This window comes from Thunnus thynnus, chromosome 11, assembly GCF_963924715.1.
Source record: "Thunnus thynnus chromosome 11, fThuThy2.1, whole genome shotgun sequence".
In the NCBI taxonomy this organism is placed as follows: domain Eukaryota; kingdom Metazoa; phylum Chordata; class Actinopteri; order Scombriformes; family Scombridae; genus Thunnus; species Thunnus thynnus.
The window spans coordinates 14,399,350-14,424,599 of record NC_089527.1 but is presented as its reverse complement, the minus strand read 5'-3'; the positions used below and the strand labels follow the sequence as shown (position 1 = coordinate 14,424,599).

Below are 25,250 nucleotides of genomic sequence, written 5' to 3'. Positions count from 1 at the left end.
GTTGAAGTCCTAACTTTTGACTTTCAGGAAGCATTTTTACATACATCCACCTCAAGTTTTGGACCTTTGACCATGTTTAACATAGATATCCAACATCATAACAGCGTAAGAATAACAAAAAATTACAAAAAGAATGATATGTCCCCTTTAAGGTTAGGGTAAGGTCGGGTGTTGTGTGTGTGCTCTTGCGCTGTAATTCAAAAGACACAGGTTCAAAGGCTCATTACAGGGATTGGTAACGGGCCATTTCCTTTTTTGAACTCCCAACCTAATCCTTACACACACACACACACACACACACACACACACACACACACACACACACAGACACACACACACACATAAAACAGACACATGGGAATGACAGGGCAAAGCAATGTCTCACTCCAGAGATAAAAGCAGGTGGCATTGTTGCTACTGTTTGTCACCATGGTAACGTCAGACGTCACCACAGCAGCCCCAGGTTAAATACAGGTAAGGGAGAAGATCAAGGGTTGAAGTCCTGCAGTACGTGGAAACAGACTAGCAGTATTTGATGACGATCTAATGATAAAACTGTGTGCTCAGATTGTGAGAGCTGATATCAATATACCCAATGATATGATGGATATCTTGCAGTTTGCTCGAATACATATTTGATAAATACAGACTACGTGTCTACCAGAAACTCTTAACATTGATTTTGATCATGACATACCGATATTTTGATTGGCAGAGCTCTATAGAGTCCCATCATGGTGGTCTGTCTCTGACAAGAACATAATGTGCAGAATATATCGGATTCCTGTTCTTGTTTGAACATTAAAAAGATCAAAATTCAAGATATATGCAGCATTCAGTGATGAATCCTCACACAAACACTTGTAATAACCTATCCTTGACTGATGATGAATAGACAAAAAGATACCTGGATACCTCTATTAGTCTCTATAACAACCTCTGAGACCAACAATACAGTACATAGCAGGAGGACACACAGAATCTGCCAAAACCGGCCAGCCAATGCCAGGAAAAAATCATGAATCAGTAAATCATCCACCACATTTGTTGTTTGGTACTGATATAATTACATTTTAATGGCTCACTTATATCCAGTCTTGAATATAAGCCTGTTTTAAAACTTTGCATCTTCTCTGAGAACTAAAAGCTTTATATCCAACAGATTTCTATGTGGCTGCCTGTTATGCTAATCTAAAGCACTCAGACTGCACCTCAGTTTCTCCACTGTCTGGAGGTGTACTTGTTTCAAAGTACCGAAGACCAGGACATTTATCTTTATACATCATTCTCAAATATGTTTTGACAGCACGGTGTATTGTGCAAAAATGAGACCGTCACAGTGTAAATTGTTTCTATGAATGTATTGCTCTGTATGTGTTCATTCCATTTTGGCTTGGGCCAAGATTTAGCAGGAAATGTGCAGGAATGACATATGGCACAAAGACAGAGCTGCAACTAAAACAGGAAGAAGACTCATTTTGAACTGTTTAACTTGTAATCGTGGAAATTAATACATATATTAGAAAGCACTTAGACAGTGAATTCTTCCACCAGTGGTGCAGTCCTCTAAATGTTAATGTTAAAATTGTAATAGACTGAATGGATGGATTGATCTGCAGAAGAATACATATATACTGATGTATGAGAACCATTGCATGCATGTGACAGTCTGTCTTACATGTCAGTTTGACACTCTCACAATGTTTAAAAATACTTTTACAACTAATGACTTTATCCTTGGCCTTGACCATGGCATAACAGTCAACATTTTTGGGATATCCAGCTAACAAACGAACAGACATGATTAAAAACATAACCATCTCAGCAGCAGGAACAGTCCCCATCATTACAGTGCAGTATGTGTACAGTATCAGCTATTGTGATGTTACTGAAGACCTGGAATAATGTGGAAAATAATCACATCCTTCATCAGTGTAATGTCAGGAGACAGTGATCTGCTCTACTGTGCCACACTCCACTCTATTTTACCATTTAACAAAAAAGAAGCACAAAATACAATATGTTGTCGTTTATGGGAAAATGACTGGTAATGGCAGCCTCAATCTGCCAACAATAAATGTGGCTTTAATAACAGGCCAAGAATCAAAACATGTATTGTTTAAAAAACAGAACTGATCAGCAGGATCTGAAGCAGAATCTAAACCAGATTAGGGATGAAACTAATGATTATTTTCATCATCAAATATTTGTTTTTTAATTTTTCTGAGTAATCAATTAAATGTTAAAAAGGAAAAAAAAGAAAAATTGGCATTCATAATTTCTCAGAGCCCACAATGTCTTCAATTTGTTTGTTTGGTCTGACTAACAGTCCAGAACCTTAAAATATTTACTGCCATACACGACAAAGAAACACAGAAAATATTTACATTTGAGAAGCTGAAACCATCAAATGTTTGCTTGAAAAATCTGATTAATCCATTATCAAAATCATAGCCAATTCATTTTCTTTTGATTGACAAATCAATTAATCGGCTAATTGTTGCAGCTCTAAATCAGATCACATAAATTTAAACAGTACCCCACAGTAACTGCATGCTCAGACAGAAGGCAAAGCAAATTTTAGACGAGGTACAATTACATACTAAGTCAGTGCAAAGACAGGAATACACGTCTGTTGTGAGTTGAACATGTTATTCTACCATGACTCAACCATCATATAAGCATCATATGAGGACAGGCAGCACAATTGATAGACAGATTGACTGAGACTGGTTCATAATGAGCATCTTGTCTGACTGGGAAAAAAACACAAATTTTCACACAAATGTATTCCAGTCACATTATTCTGTTTACACAACATTGTTACATTATTAAAACACCTCATCTGTTTGCGGACTGTACGTGTCTTCGCGCTGCTGTCTTCGAAACAGGGGAACAAGTGGCGAGTCATCTCTGCAACAGCTAAATGTACAGCATGACAAGTGAGGGACTATAATGGGTTGTCAAAGTCATCAACCGCTAACAGGCTACATTTCCTAGTTGAGAAAAGAGCAACAACCAAAACCTAGAGAAAAAAAAATCCTGCCATACAATCCTACTGAGCACTTCACTTCAGTGCCTGATTCAAAATAGCACAAGACAGGTTATATGAAATATTCCTGAAGTATGTCTGCCAATTATTATTTTTTTCTGTTAAGATTTTTTTCTAGGCACGTATTTTAGAGTGCTAGAAAATGATCAGAAGCCCAAAGAGCACAAACAGCGAAGGGAAAAGCTGTTCTTGCTGCTGACTCAGCAAGTCTGCCTCTTCTTCTATTTCCATAGCAACACATTCATCTACAACCTTAATACCTGACGTAGTGTTCTGTTTGACCTGTTTGACTCCTTCAATAAGTGTGTGTGTGTGTGTGTGTGTGGCGGTACCACATGAGTGTGTCAGATTTAACTCCCTCTGCAAGACCCCTGCTTTCTTTATGTGTGTGGGGGGGTACATGTCGAAATAGGCATGCACACACACACACACACGCTCACACACAATACCCCCCTGTTAGAGTAGATTAATTCACACTTTCATCACCAAGCTCCGGTCCCAAGAGAGCCCGGAGAAGACTTGGGCAAAGTGGCTGCAGGGGATTGCAGGGGGTAATGGGTTATAGGTGTGTGTGCGTACACGTATCAGTGTGTGTATGTGTGTGTTCATTGGTAATAAAGGCTACACCCACAGTGAAGTGCTCTCTCGATGGGGCCCTAAAACAAACACAGACTGACCCCGACTAAAGCCGGAGTGTGAACTCTGTATATTATTGTGCTTAAGTGTGTGTATACAATCTAGGGCTGCAACTATCGATCATTTTCATAATCAAGTCATCTGCCCAAATTTCTCAGTTAATCAATTAATCATTTAGTCAATGAAATGTTAAAAAACAGTGAAAAATTGCACTCTTGATTTCTTTAAGGCCATGGTGATGTCTTAAATTTGCTTGTTTTGTCTGACTAACATTTCAAAACCTTAAGATATTCAATTTACTGCATACATGACAAAGAAAAAACTGCAAATCATCACACTTGAGAAGCTCGAACCAGAAAATATTATATCAATTGACTAATCGATTAATTGTTGCAGCTCGAATGCGCTCATCTGCATGCACTCTCCCTCTGTAAGGCTTCTTAAGACTTCACTTCTGAAATTTCTCAGAATTTTCATCCTGTGAGTAGTGCTAGACTGATAAGTTGATAAGTTGTTTAAAAAGTAAATAGTTGCATTAAAAAAGGGAGTTTCAGTCTAAACATATGACTAATGTTAACCCGCCCCCATCACCCTGAGTGACTCCCCAGTCGACACTGTGGAGTCCATCAGCTTTCTGGGAACCATCATCCGCCAGGACCAGAGGGAGCAGAACATCAGCGGTCTAACCAAGAAGGCTCAGCAGAGGATGTACTTCCTGCAGCAGCTAAATAAGTTCAACATGCCAAAGCCAATGATGGTGCACTTCTACACCGCCATCACCGAGTCCATCCTCTCCTCCTCCATCACCATCACCATCTGTTACGCCGCTGCAACTGTCAAGGACAAGGGCAGACTGCAGCGTATCATCCACTGTGCCCAAAAGGTGATCGGCTGCGACCTGCCGTCCCTCCAGGATCTGCACGCCTCCGGGACACCGAGGCCGGCAGGAAAGATCGTGGGCGACCCCTCCCACATAAACTTTTTGCGGCACTCCTCTCCAACAAGAAGCTGAGGTCTGTTGAGACCAAAACCTCAGACCACAAGAACAGTTCTTCCCATCTGCAACCCCCATCGACATCACACGTTATATTAACATAACACCCCACAACCTCACATTTGCACATCAGTGACTTTTGATTGTGGCGCGTTACATTAACGCACCGCAAAATTTTATTATAAATAATGTATCCTGTACATTCATCTCATTCTTTTCTGTTTAATATTTAAAATCTAATCTGTAACTGCTCCTCTCAACAGAATATATTTTATATTTTACATGTTTCCTCTATTGTAAATTCTTTTTTTATATATATTATTTAAAATTTCTTGATTTTGTGTATATTTCTGACTGCTACGCACAACAACAACTTAAAGACAAATTCTTTGTATGTTACCTAATTACCTACATGGCAATAAATCTGATTCTGATTCTGATGTTAAAACCCTGTATTGCAGTGTATCTCTTTTGTGTGTGTGTGCTGTTTTTCTTTATGCACCAGACATCAGAATTGCTCTGTAGGGGAAAGTAAAGTTTATTGGGTGAATTGAAATGGAGTGTTAAGTGTTAGTGGAAATGTCACTGAGGGTTTGAATCGCTGTTCATCGCCATGAATGAGTGACTGCTCACTGGTGCTGCACTTCATCACACCAAAGCGCTCCACTGCTTCAATCAATGGCTAGCTTGCCTGATGAGATCAGCTTAGACAAATACAGTACATCCACCTTAACAAGTTACAACAAGAAGTATTGAGTCTGGCAATCTTGGCTTTCTTTCAAGGAAAAAAGTGAGAAAAACTCTGCCAATCAAGTGAGTCATCACAACTATTGTGTCTCATGCAAATGAGAATGAATCCAGCATTTCCTATTGTTCTCAAATAGGAGGATCTGCTTGCATTTCTTCGTTTCATATCATTTCATACTGAACTTACTGCTGGTCAGACAACATTGTTTTAAAAAATCCTGCAGCTTCTTGGACATATCTGATATCAACTGCAATAAACTAGGTATTTCTATCTCACCGCAGCTGCCACAAGTTTTTTGTGCAATTTTTTAGACTGCATTGGATTATCAACAGCATTTTTGTGCAGCACAGTGCTGATGATATCACATTCTCTGTCTCATTGCCACATAACAGCTTCAAGACAATGCATTGAATGCACTGCATAGCAAGTAAACAAGGCTCCTCATTCCTCACCCATTGAGCTTAGCTTACGAAACCTTTCACTGCTGCAGCCTGTGTGGGCTTCACCAGGACTATAGCAACAACATTAACACAGACAGGTGACCCTCTAAGTCTGCTTCTATATCTCTCATCCTCTCACTCGCTCAGACACTTGAGTTTAATACCTCAGTGGCATCACGGGGGGTGGGGGGGGGGGGGGGGGGGGGAACCCTCATTATGATGCCAAAGCAGTAGGGGGTTCAACTGGCACAAGACTGGTGATAATTTGACAAAACAATGCATAGACAACAATATACATCAGTCGAGTCATCATCAACAACAATATAATAAAAACCAAAACAATGAAATTCTGCTGTTCCATTCAATTAAATCTTATGGTGAAGAAATGCTTCTTTCTGCTCCATTTCTGTGTCCATGTTCCATAACTTGGACCCAGTTACCAAGTTTTTGATTCATCTCAGTTATCAAGCAATCTATGCTGCAATCAGTCTCACTGTGTGAACATTCAGAGCATATAAATTTTCATCTATGAAACCATAACCATACAGCAGCTGGGTATCTGTGCAGATGGCATGCTGAACACACTGTTCCCCTGAACATAAAGAGAGATAAACAGTGAGGAATTCAGCTGTACAATATAATTGTCCTCAAAATGTTCTCCCATCAAAAATACTGCTGCGATACTGGGCAGTAGCGCACAGAGAACGGATCTTTAAAGTTGCCATTATGTTGCAATAACAGTATGTTGCATAGAAAAAGGAGCTCCAAAGCATTTGCAAAACGTTAGGAGTGTGTGTTTTGTGAATAAACATGGGTTAATAAAATGAGTTTGGGAACATAGTTTGGGTGTTTGGTGTTCTGTAGAGGTAGAGGCTGGCACACATTGTGGATGGTGAGAAAGTAACCCACCTTTACAGGGGAGCTCCTGGTGGCTACAGGCAGCTCTCTGATCGCACTGCCCGGGGGAGAAGCGGATATCCCGGCTGCGTACCCCTGCAGCGAGCCCCCGGCCAGGGACTGCCTGCTGCTGCCTCCTCCTCCTCCGTTCCCTCGCTGGGGCCGCTGCTTGATGCCGTCCAGGAGGCGGACCAGGAGGATGTTAGCCGGGAGGTCGTCCACCCCGCAGTCCACCAGGATGCGACACTCCGGACAGCGGAGCTCGTTCCGAGAGCTGACGATGTTCTCCAGGCAGCGGCGGCAGAAGGTGTGCTGGCACGGCAGCACCTTGGCGGTGGTGTCCAGGCGCTCCAGGCACACCGAGCACTCCAGCAGATCCAGCAGCGACGAAGACTCGTCCATGTCGGCGGAGAGGGTGAGCATCTGGGCTTCACTGTCTGTGGGGACGCCGCAGCGACTGGTTCTTGTACCGTAGAAATGAACCGGGAGCACAGATCATTCTGGGAGGCAAACCGGTGGGAAGCAGCCAAACGGACGCCCCTCAACGGAGTCCCCGGAGCACCGAACAGTTACCTCTTCTGAATATTCTCCGCTGTTCTGTACTTCTCTTCTCTGTCTCCCTCAACGTGTTTCCGTTTCTCTCTCTGTATGTGTGTGTATCTCCCCCTCTCTCTCTCTCTCTCTCCAGCAGCTGTGCAGAAAGCGGTGAGGTCACGCTCTCATCATCATCATCCGCGCGCCGAGCAGAATTGCGGCGCGCGCGCACGCCCCAGAGACAGATTGATAAAGACTGAGAGAGAGAGAGAGAGAGAGAGAGAGAGAGAGAGAGAGAGAGAGAGAGAGAGAGAGAGAGAGAGAGAGAGAGAGAGAGAGAGACCCCTCAGTCGACTAGTACTGAGGCTCATTTAACACCATCTGAAAATAGGCTACAAACACTGAGGGAAACCAGGAAATCAATTTTGTGCCAAAAAAGAAAAATCAACCCAACCAAATTTTCACACAATTACAAAGACCACCTGACCTGAGCTATTGAAAACACAAAACAAAATCAACTGTTATCTAAATGTGTTCATCAATGAGTGATCATCACAGTCAAGACATGCTAGTTAGAGCACTGATGGCTATGATGAGTGGAGTATATATGGGGTGCAGTGCAAAGACGACAACTTTAAACAACGTAAACAACGTTAGACTACACATACTTTACCATTAAAAGGTTAACATTACCTCTCACTAAACCTGTCAAAAGGTTACCATTACTTCACACTAACCCAGTCAAAATATTATCGGTATCTCGCACTAACCCTGTCAAAAAGTGTGTGTGTGTGTGTGTGTGTGTGTGTGTGTGTGTGTGTGTGTGTGTGTGTGTGTGTGTGTTTATTCTGGGTTGGAATGTATCTGGCTGTCCAAATTAGGATTGGAAACATGTACACAAGTACACGTGTACTCGCTGGTGAATTTAAAATTGTTTAGGAAAAACGGCACATGATAAATTATTTATTATTATTGTTTGTTAGCTAAGTTGTTTTGGGGGGGGGTGGGGGCTTGCCTAGGGCATTGAATGTACTAGATCCGGCCCTGCCTCGATCTCACAACTATGGCTGATAACAAAGCTGAAGAAAACACCGAGACAGGCAGATGCAGACAAACCTGGTGACCAGGTGAAGACAGGCTGCGTTCTCGCTGTGTGATTTGAGTTTCAACCACTAGAGACAGGCAGTCGCTCAATTGTTACCAGCCAGTTTTTTTCTCTCTCTCTCTCTCTTCTCACACCTTCTCATAGACTGGTTGAAAAAAGAAACTGAGGACTGGTATCACACCCTTCCAACACCCTGAGAGGTTCTTGGAAGGCTGATCTTTATCTTCACTCTTGCTCACAAAGACAAGCAGATGCAAATATCATGTAAGTCATTAAAAGCACAATATGTTATACTAGACTTCAATCCAACTAGATTTCAGCTTGTTTTCATTTAATTTTCTTTGGCTTTCTGGTATTATGTACATCTACAAAGAGCACTACATCAGAGTTAAAGTGACAATATCTCACCTTGTGATACTCAACAGATAGGTGCAGACATCCTTTTTACCTCAGTAACTACGGCCATGCTTTGGGAAATGGTGGTTTCTGGCGACGCCTGGTGGTCATCAGTTGGTTCTCTTTTGTTTCTCCAGCTTCCGTTCAGTGCTTTTTGCAATTTCCCATTATATAGAGATTAAAGACACACAGTTGGTAATCCCAGAATTATTAGTGATTCAAATGATAAACAACGTGAGACAAAATTTTACATTAAATGTATTATTCAATTCAATACAACTTTATCCCTATAAGGGCAATTGTGCAGCTCCTTGCCATCCAGATCAACAGATACACAACACAGTTGATAGGAAAGGAAGAAAAAGTAATGTTAGTCACAAAGCTAAAAACAATCATTATTGTAGTACTAAAAGCCATAATACAGGATTAATATGTAACCACAGAAAACACAACATGCCATTATAAAGTATCTTCAGGTACACTTTGTGTTCACAGACATAATATTAGCAGCCACAGATGTATGTACAGATGGCATGCAGATCTTTTTTGCTATAAAAACTGCAGCATTTCCACTGAGCAGGTCCTTGAGGATAAACACCATTATGAGCAATTTGATGGACACAACAGAGATAAAGGAGAGGGCATTGTGTGTGAGTGTTAGTGTGTGTGAGTGTTGGTGTGTGTGTGTGTGTGTTGTTTCTGCAGATTTGCTTTGCCTGTCCACCTGTTCAGACCTGCTTTGCTCTCACACTCAGCCCCCAGAGGGATAGGCAGTGTATGTGCTTGTCCCTGTGTGTGTGTGTGTGTGTGTGTGTGTGTGTGTGTGTGTGTGTGTGTGTGTCTGTGTGTGTGTGACTTAAGTGACGCCTTCCTGGATGAGGGGTGGGCCCACTATTTACCACCCACGACGAAAAGCAGAGGGTGGACTGCTTAGACAAAGAGTAAGAAAGAATGAGGGTGTGTGCTGTGTGCAACCACAACATTTACAATGATTAGACACTGTGACTTATTTTACATTTTATACTTAATATTTAATTGACATTGAAGTCACAGTATTGCAAAAGTTTTGGCAATATTGTGCTATTAAAACATATACGCATTTGTACATGTGCACATATACTTTAATAGAGGGACTGAATGAAGGTTCAGACAAGGTAGTTAAAATACACATAACAAAATGAAATATGGCCTAGTGATTAAACTGAAATGAGACTGAAGTACTAACTAATTTACATCTTGCTGCTGTTCATACGTGATATGCAGCCTCACAAATCAAAATAGGAAATATTACTAGTGAATATTTTATATTGGCTAGAAATGCTAAATAACAGCCCCTAAAATCTAAAGAAAATCAGATGTATGAGGAGCTCCTACTCATGACTGCAGCGGAAAAAATCTAAAATCAATTGAAGGTCAAGTGTATTGCACCAACAATGGAGTAACTGCAAGACTTTTTTTTTCACTTTTTCCGCTCAGTTGTGAGAGGAAGCTCCCCTCGCATTTCATCTACAGAGGCCTGCCATTTCTTATAGGTCTATTTGTGGCCCCATAGCTGCAGAACATTGCAATGCTATAGTCATTCAGCCACCAAAAATATGTGTGTGTTGTTGTTGTCAAGCCCTGATTTTGAATGCCTCAGTCGCGCAGCGGCCCACAAGTGCTGGCAACAAGCCCAAACTCATGGTGTCTCTCTCTCTCTTTCTCTTTATCATACCCGCTCATGTCTTATGCCCAGTGTGTTTCATCTGCTTAATACTATTCTCCACAGCCAACGATGCAGAATTAGAGGAGAACCACAGGGAGAAGCAAACAAAAAATGATTATTGGATGAAAATTCCCTCAATACATTTATGCAGTATATTCATAACTTCCTGTAGGACACATTGCTGTCAATAACAAACAAAAGGTGGACGCTGGTTAAACAGTAGACGTCTGAAGTCGGGGATGGTAACTAGCATTTTGGAGATACAAGGGTTAAATCTGTGAGATTAGTCCAATGGTGATACACACTTAAGTAATGCATATGTACAAAATCTAGTGATGAACTCTACATAGTTTCTACATAGTTGTCATTTGTGTTGGTTTGCAGGTTGCAGGTTTTGTGGATGCTAGCATTGACTTAGTTGACTAAAGTCCTGTCTTTGTGCCACATTTTGTATATTATTGTCTTACCTGTTTTTTTAAATCTCATTTCCATTACCTTGTCAATAAATAGTTTCATTTTGGCACGTTATTGCATGCTGAGCAGCTCCCCTGCCAAACCTACTAAAGGCTTGGCGAGGTAAGTCAGTCAGGCCTTTTAAGTGTTTCCAATCGGCTGTTAGTGTTGTATGCTCTCTATTTCATTTTGTCGCATACTGTACTGCATTATGTTATATTGTTGCAATAAACAAACTTAATTGTTATTACTACTGCAGTGCAATTACTCTATAATTTAATTTTGACTTTGTGTTGATGAGCTATAAAAAATAAACTTGACATGACTTTAGCTTTATCTGCATTTATACTCTTTTTTTTTCTTTGCTCTATATCATTGCTGTTTTCTTCTACATCAACCTTTACCTAAAGGGATCAATTATGTTTCATACACTGCTATATTACCATAATCTTTATCAATAATAATTCTCTTTCATCCCATCATTCCTCAGCAAACACAAGAGTTCTCCCATGAGCTGTTGTGGAGAAATATTAAATCTAGTTTGCCAAAGTCAATCAAATATAATGAATATATAGTGTGTGTGTTGATTATCTCTATGTACCTATACCTTACACCTCTCTCTCATCGACCAATGTCCTTCGTTCATGCAAAAGTGGGTTAGCTGACACGGCAGTTACCATGGCAACCGGCTCTTTGCTTCGTTGTTGCAGAGTAGTTAGAGAATGTGTGTGCATGGGGGGAGACATTCAATTTTGCAGCATGAGTATGTTCTTTGAGACATGAGAGAACACATAAAGTTTCACTTCATAATTTTTTTATATATGTATATGTAAAAAAAATAAAGCCTGTTACACTAAACTTTTGTGTCAGTATGACAGTAATATTTTAAAATAAGGTGTCCACCTGTAATGTGATGGACATCACCTTTTGTTTATTTGTTTTTGAATTCAACATACAGTTGGTATGCATAAATATGTTTATGATCCTGCGTGGTTTAAACTCACATTTTTCCATGGACAATAACTTGGCAAATACTTTTGAGAAAAATATCTGCTACTAAATTTATTTTTCTTTTGGCAAAAAAACAAAACATTTGCATTGGTTTCATCTTTGAAAAGTGAATAAATGTTGAACCGTATTTTCTCCTTCCAGAGTTCGAGCCTCCTCAGGGCGTGAAAAGCCTGAGGAAGTTTGTTTTTAATGACCGTGCTGCAAAATGAAGTTACCCCAACTACATTACAGCAAGCAGCAAATTAGGCCTCCACTGACTGCTGTCTTCTCTGAACTAACAGTACTTTGATGTGGTAGTTGGAGGGGAGGGGGGGGTTAAAACAGGATAGCCAGTCTGTGACAGCTGCTGTACTGTCCTAAATCTTTCAAACTTTGTTCTCTAACATTAATAGATGTCGACCTTAAGACGGAATTTATATGAACCAAAAGATGAAACATCTAACCTTATTTGTTTAGCACAAATAATTAAATGCAGACTTATAAATAAATAAATTAAAAAGAAGAAAAACAGGAAGGCAATATGTGAAGGTAATAAATATGGATATGCTCAAAGTATAAGTAATGGTTAATTTAAGTCCTGCTTTTTTCAGTATTGACAGAGATAGTTAAACAAACGTACACGCTGACATGTGCCAAAACAGCCTGCAGGCCTCCGAAGAATGCTTAACAGATGATTCATGATAAGAATAATCTGCAAAATCTTTTTTGGTGCATAAATGTTGTTCTCCACATAATTCAAAATGCATTGCATTCCGTAAATAAATTTGTTATTTAAATTATTTGTATTATACTATTATACTACTATAACTCTACAACAACCCGCAGGGATCATACACAGTAATCCTGTACCATCTTATGTTATGTTGCCTTATCAAACAATCCCTGATTTCATCATATCTAATCTTGTTTAATCTTGTTTTGTCACATTATGACTCATCTATCTCTCTTGCATTGTGCTATATATCATATACATCCTATTATCTGAACATATCCTATCTCGTTATACCCCATTTCACCTCATGCCGAGTCTGTTGTTTGTGTTTTCGTGTGACACCATCCATGATAGTAAATACAGGTTTTTGTTTAATATGTGTTTTTGTCCGGTCTGTGACGGAGCAGCCATCATTCTATCAGCAGAGCTCATCATTCTTCTTGTTATCCTCTCCTCATCCCCTCTTTATCCTCTCTTCTCATCTAATCTCTTCTCCTCTCATCCTCTTTTTCAGTCAGGAAGCCCCTGGATCGACATCAATGAGCCTCTAAAAGAAGGAGGGAGGGAGGGAGGGAGGGAGGGAGGGAAGGAGACAGAGCGATAGAGTGACAGTGAGTAAAGAGAAAAGGGAGACGGGGTTGGAGAAAGAGGGAAAGATACAGATCAGGAACAGGAGGACAGAGAAAGTGAAGTAAAAGAGAGAGAGTGACCAAGAAAGAGTAAGAAAAAGATGGAGATGAGGAGAAAAAGAGTAATATGGACAGACTGGGAGAGAGAGAGAGAAACACAGAGATTGAGAGAGTGTAAGTAATTACAGGACTCCCAGTGTTTTCAAAGACCCTCTTTTATCTCACCCTTCCTGTGGCTGAGAAAAGAAGAAGCAGCGGAAAGGCAGAGCAGGAGGAGGAGGAGGAGGAGGAGAGGAAGACTAAAGTCCAAGCTTTAGTCCAATGCAGACAACAGGCACCAGTCATCCACATCACACACAAACACAGACACACTCAAAACTAATTTATGGCCTCTGTTTCAAAAGGCATTTTATCATCTGAAGGTGTGTGTGCGTGTGTGGGATTCATACAGAATACTCTAATGGTAATACTAGAATAATTTAGCTTCTCTCTATCCATATAAGAATATTGTGATTATTATTTACTGCATGGTATATTATATGTCTGCTTATATGTTGTGCTGCTGACACTATGTATTAAGCGTTTTCACCACGCTGTACTGAAAACAAATTCCATTGACTCTGGTTGTGTGGCCATTAAAGTGAAGCGAAGTCGTGATATTGCCAGTAGTAGTGGAAACAGAAGTGGAAGTAGCAGTAGGAGTACTGGCAATATTGTTAGTACTGCAGCATTGCAGTAGAAGTAACAGTATCTGTTATAAATAAGTATAATGATAAGTAATAAATATAAGTTTAAATTTATTAACAGTATATCTGCATAATGCATCCAAGCTTGGGCTCCCAAAGTGAGGATGCTTTTGAAAAATAACGCCATAAATATTTTTATGAATCAATTAACATCAAACAAAGTGCAGTAAACAGAAAAAAAAGGTTTTTGGCAGGTAGGTTGTTTCAAGCATCTAAGAGAAGTTGCCACAGTTCTTCTGTGGTTTCAGGCTGTCTCAGCTGCTTCTGTCTCTTCATGTAATCCCAGACTGACCCCATGATGTTGAGATCAGGTCTCTGTGGGGGCCATAACATGTGTTGCAGGACTCCTTGTTCTTCTTGTTGCTGAAGATAGTTCTTTACGACTCTGGCTGTATGTTTGAGGTTGTTGTCATGCTACAGAATGAGTTTGGGGCTGATCAGTGGGAGTATCATGTGATGGATAACAATCTAAACATCTAAAGTGCCTAAAACATTTGCACAGTACTATGTATATATATGAGTGTACATATATACAGGTTCAGTGTATGGGACAAACAATATACAATAAATAAAATAGTACAAGATAAAACTATAAATATCGCAGCAGCTGTCTATATTAAATCTGTATGAGTGAATATGTGTCTTAGAAATGTTTACACTGGTTTTGTGAACAAACCAACCTTTAACACTTATGTTTTTGTGATCTAGATTGTTGTCTAAGTGTTCAATAAAATGAATTTTGCATACCTTAGTGTGAAGGTACACCATAAGTGCAGGATATAACATGGTTACATGGTATAACATGGTATAATCACGGTAGTTGTTTACCTTATGACGATCACTGCACTGGAGGTCAATCTTCAGTCACCTTTCATGTTTGCCACTACCTGCCTGTGAACACTAGATGGCGCAGTTGAGTCGTAGCCTGCAGCTTGATAATGTCCCCGCCGAGAGTCTACCTGGGACACTTTTATCTGATCAGGGCGGAGAAAACTTCTCACTTTTTTCTCTCATCAAGGAGGAGCTTGCAGACACACCGACATGCACCAAAAGTGGAGGCTGAGGCACAAGTTGGACTGTGAGGAGTGGAAAACTCGGTAGTCCCTCGGCGATGCTTATCCGACACCTCGCTAGAGATTGATCACCGATCACCAGGACTGATCGCCAGCTGACCCCGCTGTACAGCGTCCCCGGAGAAACCAGACCAGCGTGCCCCCCTCTCTGAGCTCCAGGTAAGACGTCTGAGCAGCTCCGCTCTCAGGAATGCAAGGACGGATTGCTGCAAGACTTCGGGGAAATTCCTGAGCAACACTTATTATGGCAAACAAACATGTACTTAGCTGTGATTTTACCTAAAATACACAAGCGTGCATTGTTGTTCTTTTTGCAATGGAAAATGTAGGTTTTAGGGGAGAAATACTGTTGATGCATGTCAAAAGAGATACATATTTATTATACATTTCATATCTACTTTAGTTTATGATGACAGTTTTGAATCAAAATAAGCTAAAGTGACATCAAACTCAACTTTTCTACATTTAGATGACATCTTAGTTTCATATTTGACTTGTTGATGTTGACAAGCCAAATCATATCCAAAGCAGATGTACAGTTTGTTATCAAGTGCATAAGATTGGAAGAATATGTTTCCAGTTTTATCATTGCCATCTACATGCAGTGTGCATTTTTGAGTTAGGGATATGCTGTGTGTGACAAGCATATCCCTAAATACATGCTGAAGTGTGTGTGACAGGTTGTTGCAAAGGTTTTAGCCCAAGGTTAGAACAAATTAGATTGTTTCTCACATCACTGACTTAAGAGTCTGGCATGAAATGCTTTGTGACAAGGCTGTTTTTTGAACCTTAAGACTGCAGACCTAAACATTGGCTTCATTCTCTTGTGGTGATTTTGATTAGTATGAATGTCATTAGAACAGACAGGAGGTTTGGGTAATTAATTAGCCAATAGTTTTAATGCTGCTAAATCTTTAATACCATCCCTACCATGTGTGAGGGAGCTTATTTTTGGCGACATGTGTTTGAGCATGTGCGTTTGTGACCTTGCACACCTTACGCCTCTGTCTGCATAATTGTTTTCTTGGTGCCGCCTGACTGTCCCGGGCCCCGGGGCCCCCGGGGGAAGTCCTGCCCGCAGACAGGCAGCTTGGCCCGGCTGGGGACATGCCGGGTCCTGCCGAGCCTCTGAAGTCTGCTGGCTGGCTTTGAACTGCAGCTGCTGGAGGTGGAAATCAATCCGTCTCTATCCCCCCCCCTCCCCTCTCTCTCTCTCTCTCTCTCACCCTTTCTGTCTCTCTATCTGTCTCTCCTCTCGCAGCCCCCAAGCACAGTCCGTCTCCATTGCCATTGAATCTTTCATGTTCACAGGTAGAAAGGCTAAAGAGACACAGAGAAGAAACGCAGTGAGGAGGGGTGGAGGGAGATGTAACTCATCTTCAAAAGGAGTTAATATGGTTTTTGAGGATTAAAGGGATGAAGGCAAAAAAAAACTAACAAAGCCAGTGCCTGTAGTCTTGATCATCCTATACTATACTGACTGAATAGATAAGTTGTTTACTTACTCGCCTCTCTGTTGTTTTATTCTGCTCAGTATTAGAAAAGAAGCTGATTTATTTTGGAGTGATGGAAAGGAAAAGGAGACTTGTGTGTTCTTGTGAAAGTTATGGTCATGATTTATGTTAGATGTCGCAGCTGATTTCAATCCACAGAGCATATCCATTTCCACCCGTGGAGAAATTTATAGAGCTCAGGAGGCCCGTTAGAGTCGAATGTTTCATAATCCTTCACACATCTAAGAAATTCTACAAACATGTCATTCAGAGTTTACTTATGGAAGTGAAGTTATTTCAGCTCATTAGGTTACTACATTTAATTTATGGCACGACTGTTTGCTTTACCAGCGCGAGAGCCATATGCAAGTACTGCAGTAATCCTGAATGTAAGACTTTTAGATTCATAGGAGGGATACTCTAGTAATCCAATAGAAGATAAACTCCAAAATGTCAGTGTCATGTTCATCTCTACAGGGATATTTACTTTTTAAAGCTTTTTGTTACATTTGGAAACAAACAAAATATTTTGTTGCATTATATTATGTTTAACCTTCAAAACATGAGATGAACATATGTAAAAACTGCCGCCTTCAAGTCAAAAACCAGGGCTTCAACCTGCTCTGAACGCTCCGTTTTGCAAAGTTACCTCTACTTCCTTGTAATGACGTCAGATTGTGCGTGCATTCCCATAAATGGCCATCCGTTCTGTAGCCTTTGCTAAGGTTGTTGACGTTGTCCACTTGCATATTTCAGATTGGAATCGGGCATTTGAGAAGTTTATATTTCGAGTAAAGAACGAGAGAAAGAAGCAGTATCCGACTACCACAGTTTGTTTACGTAGCCTACCAAACAGTTTGTTTACTGTTTGTTTACGTAGCCTCCCAATGAGCCCTACGTAGGACTCCTCAGGGAGAGGAGATTTCAGACAGATAGACCTGGAAATATGCAAGTTATATCCTCTTTAAGTACTGTATATTTAAGTATATGTTATTGTAATTGTAAAGTGTTGATGTATTTAGTGAAGTATCAGTAAGGTTCTTTTTACCTATCAGTATCATATAATTTGACTGTGACTACCCTGAAATGAAGTGATGAAATACCTGCTATAATTCGAAAGTGAAATTCTATAGTCGTTATTCTCAGTATGCTGAGCATCTGCATAACATATGCTCAACACTGATAGTGTGTACAGTGCACATTGTTCTGAAATTATGAAAGAAATGGCTGTTTCCTTCTGCGGCTCCGTCACTAATTACTACTTTACAACACAGAGTCACCAAAACAGACAAGGTACCAGCTGAGAACAGGGCAGTGGATCTCCAGAACCTCCCGAGGGGCTTCCAGGAGGTCCCCACCAAAATGAGTAGTAGCTGCATTTCATTATATTTTAATTTACATGCAATAATCCCAGCAAAGCAACATAAAAAGGAAAAAAAATTCTAATCATAGGTTTCACTCTTACCACTATTATTTCCCCATGCACAGATAGTCCTACAAAGCAATACTAAATCAACTGTTGAAACCGCTCCATGTAGGCCCTAGGGACCAAGTGTAATCAAATTGGGGTTTGTGGTCTAATTTGGGTCTGCTTAAAAGTTCTCTGTATAGTGAACCTACTTCAGTTAATCATCAATTTCTTCTGTACAGTCTGCGGACGGAGATCTGGCACCTAATGGGTCTCATGCAAGAACGTTTTCGAACGTCTTCTCCTAAACCTCTTGTCCTTTTTTCCATGAAGATTGTTCGTATGACAGTTTCAAGTCAGATTCACCAAACATGTCACAAATTGCCTGTTTTAACGTGATGAATACCACCTGACCATGGGGTAGGTGGGTGTTTGTGAGATTTGATCATTAGCAATGCCACCATTGCCACCATATATATAAGGCTTCCTGTTCTGCTCCTTTTGATGGAAGGTTTCATTCACAAAACTGTCACCTAAGAGTTAAAAGATGGATTTCACAGAGCGGAGCTTCACGTCCTGCTGTCAGTTATCATCAGATGAAAACCTAACTAATTTAACAGTATCGGTAGTTGAATTACAAGACTCAAAACAATTAGAAAGTATTAATACAGCTGCCAACGATGTGTCATCTGTGTTGCACCGTGCTGTGAACTTAGATACTAAAAATGTCTTGCTAAAGCAAAGTGGTCCATTACTTAAATGAGACACAGTTGAAGAGATGTGATTTTACAGAGACAGGTGAGGTAATAATATACAGCAGGTGATGTCACACTGTCAGGTGTTACAACAGAGGATGACAGAGGATGATCCTGTATCCTAGCTAGCCTAAATGATAAATGATTAAATGAATATTAATGTTAATTTTAGTGATTTATGTCTTAATTTAATTTGTCAACAGTAACATATTTAAACTCCAAATTCAGTCAGATTAAGGCATTATAGTTCTGACATCAAATAAGTGTTTTTCCCTCAGTGGAGAAAGGCACATTATCTGTACATGACTCATATGTCTGGTCTGGACCACCTGTGAATTTTATTCATCCCCAAGTGAAAGTAAGCACAAGAAAATGTGTTAATGTGAGAAGTTCTCTTAAACAACTCGTATGTGACAAAAAGAAGGAATTTGTTAATACGAATGCCCCTTACATGTGTTACTTTGTGTAAAAACCAAAGTACTGAGTGAGTCTTGAGTAGTGTGGTTCACAGCTTTGACTTTATAATAAGATAAATAATAGTTTATATAAGACACACAAATACTGGATTGTCAGGTGCTGGGTGGCACTTCGAGGAACAGTCTAACCAGCTGCGGTGCTTGCGGCGATTGGTGGGCGGGAGGTTGGTGAGGGATAATGTCGTAGTTGCACTCGTTTGGTCTCCATGTTGCTTTGGGTGGCAGGTGAAACGAAGCTGTTTTGGACTCCATAAAAGGTAGTCACCCTCCACAGGCAGAAACATTACCAGCATGAATCCTTCTTTTCGTTTGCAAATTTCAACCCTTTTAAGTGCTTGCATTCTTAACTCTTTACTTTTTAATGGATTGACTAGGATTTGTGCTTTGAAGATTCCTCCAACCACACAACCACATCCATCATAACTAACTGCTGCTTAGACGACTAGAATTATACACCCACGCGAAGCACTCCCAGGAGCCACAGAGGGTGAAATTGCACACCTATAGTATGAACAGCAATCATAAAAACTCAAAAGACACTCAAAAACAATGTTTAAAGAGTTGCTCTCTTTGAGTAAAGTCATTTGTATCAGAATTGTAGCAGTATTCTTGTGTTCTACTCAAAAGACATGTTTCTTACATTCCTCAATTTTTTTGCTGCACTGTATTGTCTAAAATTATGCAAATATGGTTCCCAAGAGAACTGTTTCTAACTGGTAGAATCCCAGACAACATTTTTATGTTAATATTTATAACTTCTTAGTTGAGAGAACTGTATTGTTCTGCAATCCCTTCATTATAGGTGTTAGAGGGAAGCAATGTAGATGAATTCCAGGCTGCAGATTAGGCTTTCCACCTACAGCCACTGCAAAATAAACAGAGACGGAGACAGAAAGACGAGAGAGATGTTCTGCCCCAGCAGAGCTAAAGAGGGGAACAAGGTATCAGGGAGACGAGACGATGAAAGACAGATCACCGGCAGGCAGAGAATCAAAGAGCCTACTGACTGACTGGAGCTGGGATAGGTGTGTGTTACGAGAGTGTGTGTGTGCCTGTGTCTGCTTCTTTTCATGTGCCCTTAGAGTTTGTTTTTCCTGCGCGCTGAGTGGGAAGCTGACACTAAGTCTGTAATTAAAGCAATCAAAAGATGAAGAGAGAGGAAGAAACATCACACACACACACACACACACACAGACAGACATGCACATACACAAACATGCATGTCATTAGTGTTCTGGCCATAGGGTTAACGCAGCATTAATATAATTTGAGGTGTTGTCTGCTGCTTGAAAATCTTTGGTTTTCAAATGAAATAAAGTTATTACACATTAGTGGAGCATTTTTAAGTGAAATCATGGTTTTCTACTGTGTTATGATATATGAGCCAAGAACTCTTTGTGTGTCCCAGTCAGTGTGAGTTGTCGGCGGAAATTCAAGTCAAGTCATTTTCCACTGCTACACAGCATGTTTTGACATTCCCGTGAAAATACAGTTCACACTGATAAACCGTGATGCTGCACTTGGATGGGATTGGAGTAAATGGATATTTAGTCAGGAGACGAGGGCCAGCTGTTGTTTGAGGTTTGAGTCTGTCTCCAGAGCTTTAATCATGGGTTTATTTTCACATCAAACTTAGACGGTAATCATGTTGCAAATTAGACTTATTTATTTCTGGCTCATTTAGTTCTTGATAACTGAGCCTTGATGGCTGCTCTGTTCATTGACTTTGACTTCCTTTAGCACTGACTCGTAAACCTAGAAGAGAGCAAGGAGAATGGGAGTGAACAGTTGCAAAAATGTCAGTAGTGCTGCCTGATTTGCAGAAATGTACATTGCAATAATAATTTACATTGCAACAGTATAGTGCTGTCTGAGTAACTCTGATTCAGCTGAAGGTGAAAGCGTTTGGTCTAATTTGACTGACAGCTCTGCCGCCGCCCATCTATTTGCTCTCCAGCTGCCTCCAAATCATAGAAAGGAGACAAAATGCCAGCAGCACAATACTTCTTCATAATTCACTTCAGAAAAACAGACGGTAGCGGCACTTTTGATTACTTAAAAGTGGATTGAAAATGGATTTGCCAATTTCTTGAACATACACTTAGAATTATCATTAAAAGTCAGGGCACAAGAGCACTTGAACAGAGGTGCATTTTGATGCTTTTCAAGCAGATTATAAATATATTAAAAGCATTGGTAGATGATTATGGCTGCTGTGCAGTTAATGATATGGTATTGATTTTTCTTTCCTTGATGATTATAGATTATTGTAAGAAGGGTTTCTTTTCTTATGATATTCTCATAATTCATACTTGAAGATTATAGGTTTAGCATTTACTTCATTCATGTGGTAGCTGCTGGAGGCCTTCATCATAAACCTAGTGGAAACCCCGGTCAGAAACACAACAAAGTAGATGAATACAGAGGAATAATTATCTGGTGTTAAGGTAAAAATATATGCAAAATTGTTCCTTGTTAGACTGTTGTTTACCAGAACTGAAGCAGGTTTTAATGAAAGACTAGAAACTTGATAAAGGTGTTTGTTTTATCTACAAATCCACAAGGTTGAAGTTTTATTACTTGGACTTAGACTTTAACTTTCATAATGTGTTACAGCACTTTATTTAAAGATCCCCTCCAGACATGTCTTAAGATGTATAAAAATCTCTACTTTGAAAAATAATTTGTGTTTAATATGTTTTTTCCACAAAAAAGTTTCATTTCATTAAAATCCTTAAAATTACATTTAAGCCTTCTCCCTCATTAAAAGATCCAGGATCTATGAATATGCAAATATATTTCATTTCTGAAGTTTAACTGCTGGACACAAGATGTCCCCTTGTTTACTCCAAAGTCCATTCTCAGTATTTGTGCACTTCAAGTTTCCACATTTATGTAAGTTGAATATTGAGCCAGGATTGGCCTCCAAAATATTTGTGATGTCACAAATCATACTCGTAGGCCCGTCCTGGCTCTTAAAACAGTTTTTTCAATGAGCACAGAGAAACTTTCCACTTTCAGCAGATGAATGTGAAAACAGTCTCCTAGTGACAAACTGCACATACATCATTCTGCACAGTGAAGCTCAAACATCCAACTGAAGGAACAAGTAGAAAAACACATTTTTGAGTGGAAGACGACTTTAATTTCCATAGTGGCACTTTCTGTTGTTTCCCCCTTCTTGCCTCTTGTTGTCTGCAGGCTAAATTTATATTTGTGACTGTTTGGTTTGGTCGGCGTGAAGTCAGGTATCGCACCCTCTGTGCTGATGTGCAGGCCTAATAAAGAGGAAGTTTTTAAAAGTATACTCTGTGATTTAGTTTGCAAAAAAAAGGAAACAGGAAATGATCTACACTATTTGTTATAGATGGTGAAATGACAGACATCTGTGTCATGTAAAGTGACACTAATGACAACCATCACTTCTTCTGTCAGGGGCTCAGAGATGGGGGCGTCTGACACACTTGCTGATTGTTTGTCTGGAAAACAGCAGGATTTGACACATAAACACACAAACATGCAAGGTTTGTGTGCAACATGTGTTTGAGATCTTGCTTGGATTTGGCAGATTGCACCCTGGATTGTAAACGAATAAAATAATCAGCTTTTTGTTTTAGGGCTAGAGCTCAGTAGTGCAGCATTGATTACGTTTGGCACCTGTTTATGGCCTGGAAGCAGAGGGATTACGTCTGTGCGAGTGTGTTTATGGTAGGGTTAGGCTCATGTCTTGGTTAGCCAATGTATGGAGCCAAAATGATTGACAGATTGTAGGTTTGATGGAAAGAATGCAAACGTCTATGAGACCTTAAACTGACTTTATTATACTGTAGGTAACAATTAAATCATTTTCCGCTCAAATTACAATATGCTGGAATATGTTAATCGTTATAATTGTGGTGATTATTAGCCTGGTTTATAAAGTCTGTCAGTTTAGACATTTAGACAACTGTACACGTAAGCCTTTTAATGTTCTTAGTTTCTGTTTTGCAGCATGACAACGACCAAATCTATCAAATATTGGTAAAAACCTTCAGCTACCAGCAGCTACAATCAAACAATATGAGCATTAGCAATCCACTCCATGTGCAATTTTACTTGTATAACAAGCAGTTGAATATTTATGTGTCATCAGATTTTAAGTATTAGATGAAATGGCGGGAGAGCAGTATGGTTGAAAGAAAAGGGAAAATAAGAGAAGAAAGAGAAGGTTTTAAATGTAAAACAGATTTTCATTGTATGAATACCAAAGCCAGGATAACAGAAACACCAGGATCCTTATGCTGCTGATTTAATTGTCATCAGAAATTAAAAGAAGAGCCCGCAAAACCTCCTCTAACCCCATCCTTCATCTTCATTGGTTTGGTTTTTGGCTGGGCTCCCTGGCCACTGATTGGCCTATTACTTAATAAGGCAGGAAGTCATTATCAAGCAGAGTAATGAATATCTTTTATGGGGTTAAACACTGATGGTGAAAAGCCATTTCCCACACAATCCATCTGCAATGGTACTGAATGACATACAGTGAAGGTTGGAAGACATATGGAAAAAGAGAGGTTTATTTATCTTTTTTATATAGAGGAATGCCAATAAAATGAATAAAATTAATTAAATCAGCGAGACAGGAAGACAGACATGAAAGACATCCGTGTTTAAGTTAACATTATATGATCCATGCAAACCAAAAAATGTGAAAACCATTAAAACTGGTTTAGTGTACATTTCTAGGGAAGAAATTATTTTATCTGCCTTATTTTCCTACAATATTGTTTCTGACTTATTTTGAACAAACAGATGTAGAACAGATAATTATCTGAAGAAGGCTTATTTCTGTTTTTTAGAGGATGTGAGGTCTATTTAAGAAAGTAAATTTGGTTTATTTACATTGTGGTCACGCTGACGTACAGAATCCAAATCCAGAAGACAGCGGGACAAAACACTGAAAATATGTACCAAAGATCCATTGAAAGGTTTTAGAAACTGGAATTATCCCATCTTTATCTTTATCTTATCATTATGTTTGTTGCTGTCTGAATATTTCATGCGTTATATCAAATGAAGGTCATCGCTGGATGGTCAATAAGTGGTTTGCGACAAGCCCTTGCGAGGCCAACAGTAGAGCTAGCAGCGTCAAAGACTGCACTGCAGGGGAAATTTGGCATTCAACTCTGGGGAGAAAAGGGGGGAAATTGACCTCCTAAAGACTTATGCTTTAAAAATGTGCTGCTCGTTAAAGCTTATTTATTCATTGTGGTGCTATTTTTCAAGTAATGACACATGATGAATAGCCCATTACCCATAAAAAAAACAATCAATCAACTAAAATCAGTCGACCAAGACTCATAACAACTGATTAGTGTACCTAGGGCTGTCCTTGCTTTCATTGCTTGTACTGTAATGTCTAAAGCATTACCACAAAGAAGAAAAACAAAAGGGCAAAGAATGACAGTAGGAGGATGAATATCAAGAGACTGACTGGCAGTTATGCCCTCCAAGTGCCAAAAAATGAAGAAAAAATGCTTACTTAATGTTTTTTTATATGAGTTGATCTATGGGAATTTCCATATGGCAACCCTTCCTTTCACCTACAGGGTCTTACCATCCCCATAATGACTTTTTATCAAATTCACTTGTCATTTTTTGCTGCATTCCATATCAATACAGACTTAATTCTGCTTTGAAGTTCTGCGCTGGATTCTTTGCGACATTAAGGCATTATACTTGTCCCTGTAGGCCAGGGAACCTTGATGTCTTTCTTAAAGGACTAGTGTGTAAGATTTAGTGCCATCTAGTGGTGAGGTTGCAGATTGCAACCAAATGATGGAAAAACTCCTCAAACTCGAGAAACGCGAAAGGTCCTCTCTAGAGTCAGTGTTTTGTTTGTCCATTCTGGGCTACTGTAGAAACATGGCGATGCAACATGGCGGGCTCCATGGAAGAGGACCCCCTCCCTATATTGATATAAAGGGCTCATTCTAAGGTAACGAAAA

General features: G+C 39.8%; 2 protein-coding genes across 4 annotated transcripts in view; one reads left to right on the top strand and one right to left on the bottom strand.

Annotated features, from left to right (window-relative positions):
* The window catches only part of LOC137192522 (E3 ubiquitin-protein ligase SH3RF3-like), a 105,602-nt gene extending 98,075 nt beyond the window's left edge, over window positions 1-7,527 (bottom strand). For 2 of the 3 annotated variants that reach the window (XM_067603282.1, XM_067603283.1), the window contains exon 1: window positions 6,780-7,527. In XM_067603282.1, coding sequence (XP_067459383.1) covers window positions 6,780-7,190 — 411 coding nt within the window. In that variant the 5' untranslated portion in view covers window positions 7,191-7,527. The remainder of the gene's footprint in view (window positions 1-6,779) is intronic. The other variant, XM_067603281.1, reaches the window with a different exon arrangement.
* A 7,324-nt stretch (window positions 7,528-14,851) lies between these two features.
* The window catches only part of edar (ectodysplasin A receptor), a 43,040-nt gene continuing 32,641 nt past the window's right edge, over window positions 14,852-25,250 (top strand). The window contains exon 1 of the mRNA XM_067603280.1: window positions 14,852-15,290. The gene's annotated coding sequence lies outside the window, so the exon portion shown is untranslated. The remainder of the gene's footprint in view (window positions 15,291-25,250) is intronic.